The sequence below is a fragment of the Miscanthus floridulus genome, chromosome 13 (genome assembly GCF_019320115.1).
Source record: "Miscanthus floridulus cultivar M001 chromosome 13, ASM1932011v1, whole genome shotgun sequence".
Lineage (NCBI taxonomy): Eukaryota > Viridiplantae > Streptophyta > Magnoliopsida > Poales > Poaceae > Miscanthus > Miscanthus floridulus.
In genome coordinates this window covers 77,520,104-77,521,681 of record NC_089592.1, presented here as the reverse complement: position 1 = coordinate 77,521,681, position 1,578 = coordinate 77,520,104, and the positions used below count along the sequence as shown (strand labels likewise).

The 1,578-nt window shown below is 56.3% G+C and overlaps 1 protein-coding gene across 1 annotated transcript; it reads right to left on the bottom strand.

Annotated features, from left to right (window-relative positions):
• Positions 1–298: 298 nt before the first annotated feature.
• On the bottom strand, positions 299–1,182 carry LOC136498984 (transcription factor bHLH14-like). Its single transcript, XM_066494680.1, has one exon. It carries the CDS (start codon positions 1,154–1,156, stop codon positions 299–301), a length of 858 nt encoding a protein of 285 aa, XP_066350777.1. The 5' UTR covers positions 1,157–1,182.
• Between the last annotated feature and the right edge of the window lie 396 nt (positions 1,183–1,578).

Below are 1,578 nucleotides of genomic sequence, written 5' to 3'. Positions count from 1 at the left end.
TATCGACTGTACTTTTGTGCTTCAATCACCTGAAAGACTGAGGTCTGCTGATACGTTACAGTACACACCAAGACACCACCGGCGTGCTGATCGTTGAGGCCGGTTATTATTCGATTATTTTGCACACGAATAGCAGCATCATGAGCAGATTAAAGCATCTGATTACCTAGCTAGGTAGTATATTAAGATATAGATCAACAAACGGACGTTGATTAATTGTTGATCCACTGATTGAGCGTGTAGTAGGCTATATATCGAACGCGTAGCTTAGGCAACCAGAGCTTATTAGCTTGCACTGCTAGGCGCTCTCGTCCTGCTGCAGGACGTGGAGCAGCGCGGCGCGCAGGCAGCCTTCTTCCTGCAGCGCGGCGGGCACGTCCACCACGGCGTCCTGCACCGTCGCCGAGCCGCCCACGCGGCTCACGCACGCGTTCTGCACGGGCAGGTCCAGCAACCGCAGCGCGCCCATGAGGAGCGCGGGGGCGTGGCGTGTCGACGCCGTCGTCAGGCGCACCGCCGCCCCATGGCTCCCGACCATCCGCACCTCCAGCTTCTCCTCGAGCCCCCCCGAGGCTGGACACATGGCGGGTTTGCTGCCGCCCAGCTTCCTCGCCGCGACTTGCTGCTTGGCCTCGGCCTCCAGCTGCTCCACGCGACCGCGCAGCTCGGCGATGTAGGCGGCGGCGTCGGCGAGCAGGGACGCCTTGTCCATCCGGGACACCGTGGGCACCGCGGCCCGGAGGTCGCAGAACCGGCGGTTGAGCTTCTCCCGCCGCTGCCGCTCGGCCTCGATGTGGCTGATTCCGGGGTTGTCGGACCGGGGCCCGGGCTTCGTGCCCCGCCTCCTCGCCGTGCGATCGGACAGGCCGACCGCAGCCGCCGGCGGGTTGCTGGACAGGTCGGAGCACGCCGAGTCATGCGAGCCTCCGGCCACCCACTCAGAGCCATCATGCATGGGCTTATCGAGTGCTTCTTCGCCCAGTAGCCATTGCTCGGGTACCCCGCAGGACACGAACTCGAGGACTGAGTGGTGGCCTGCCGCCGCGGAGAAGAAGGACGGTGGGGAGGCAGGGGAGCATAAGGATGCCTGGGAGACGAGCTCATTCATGGCACCCTGACCCTGCTGCATTTGTTGTGATTTTTCGTATAGCAGCATGCAGAAATCGCAGCTTCAACTATAACCCTTGCCTTGTGTCCTTGAGGTGGTAGCACTCGTAGTAGGACTAGCCCATTTATAGCCAATAATACATTTGCAAATAAGCACCTCTGGTAGCTTCCTATCACTTCATTTTCAACAAATTTCAATCAACTTCGCTAAAAAACTTAAGATGCAAATGCAAGCTTTTAGTTGGAGGGTTTGCCGTTTAAGTTTTGACATGGGACCCACATGTTGATCCTGCCGCGTAGAGTAGCTTCGTATCACTTTGAATCATTTAAAAAAAAAATCAGTCAATTTTGTTTAAATTTTAATGTGTAAATGCGAGCTTTTAGTTCGAGGATCTGGCTTTTGACCTAGCCTGAGCATCTTGTTGGTTAGGTCAAACTAGACCGGCAAAATGGTTGATTGAGTTCAGAGTT

What these genes read in the sequence shown, in the direction of transcription:
- LOC136498984 (XM_066494680.1), bottom strand. Translation starts at nt 1,156, where the DNA reads ATGCTGCTATACGAAAAATCACAACAAATGCAGCAGGGTCAGGGTGCC.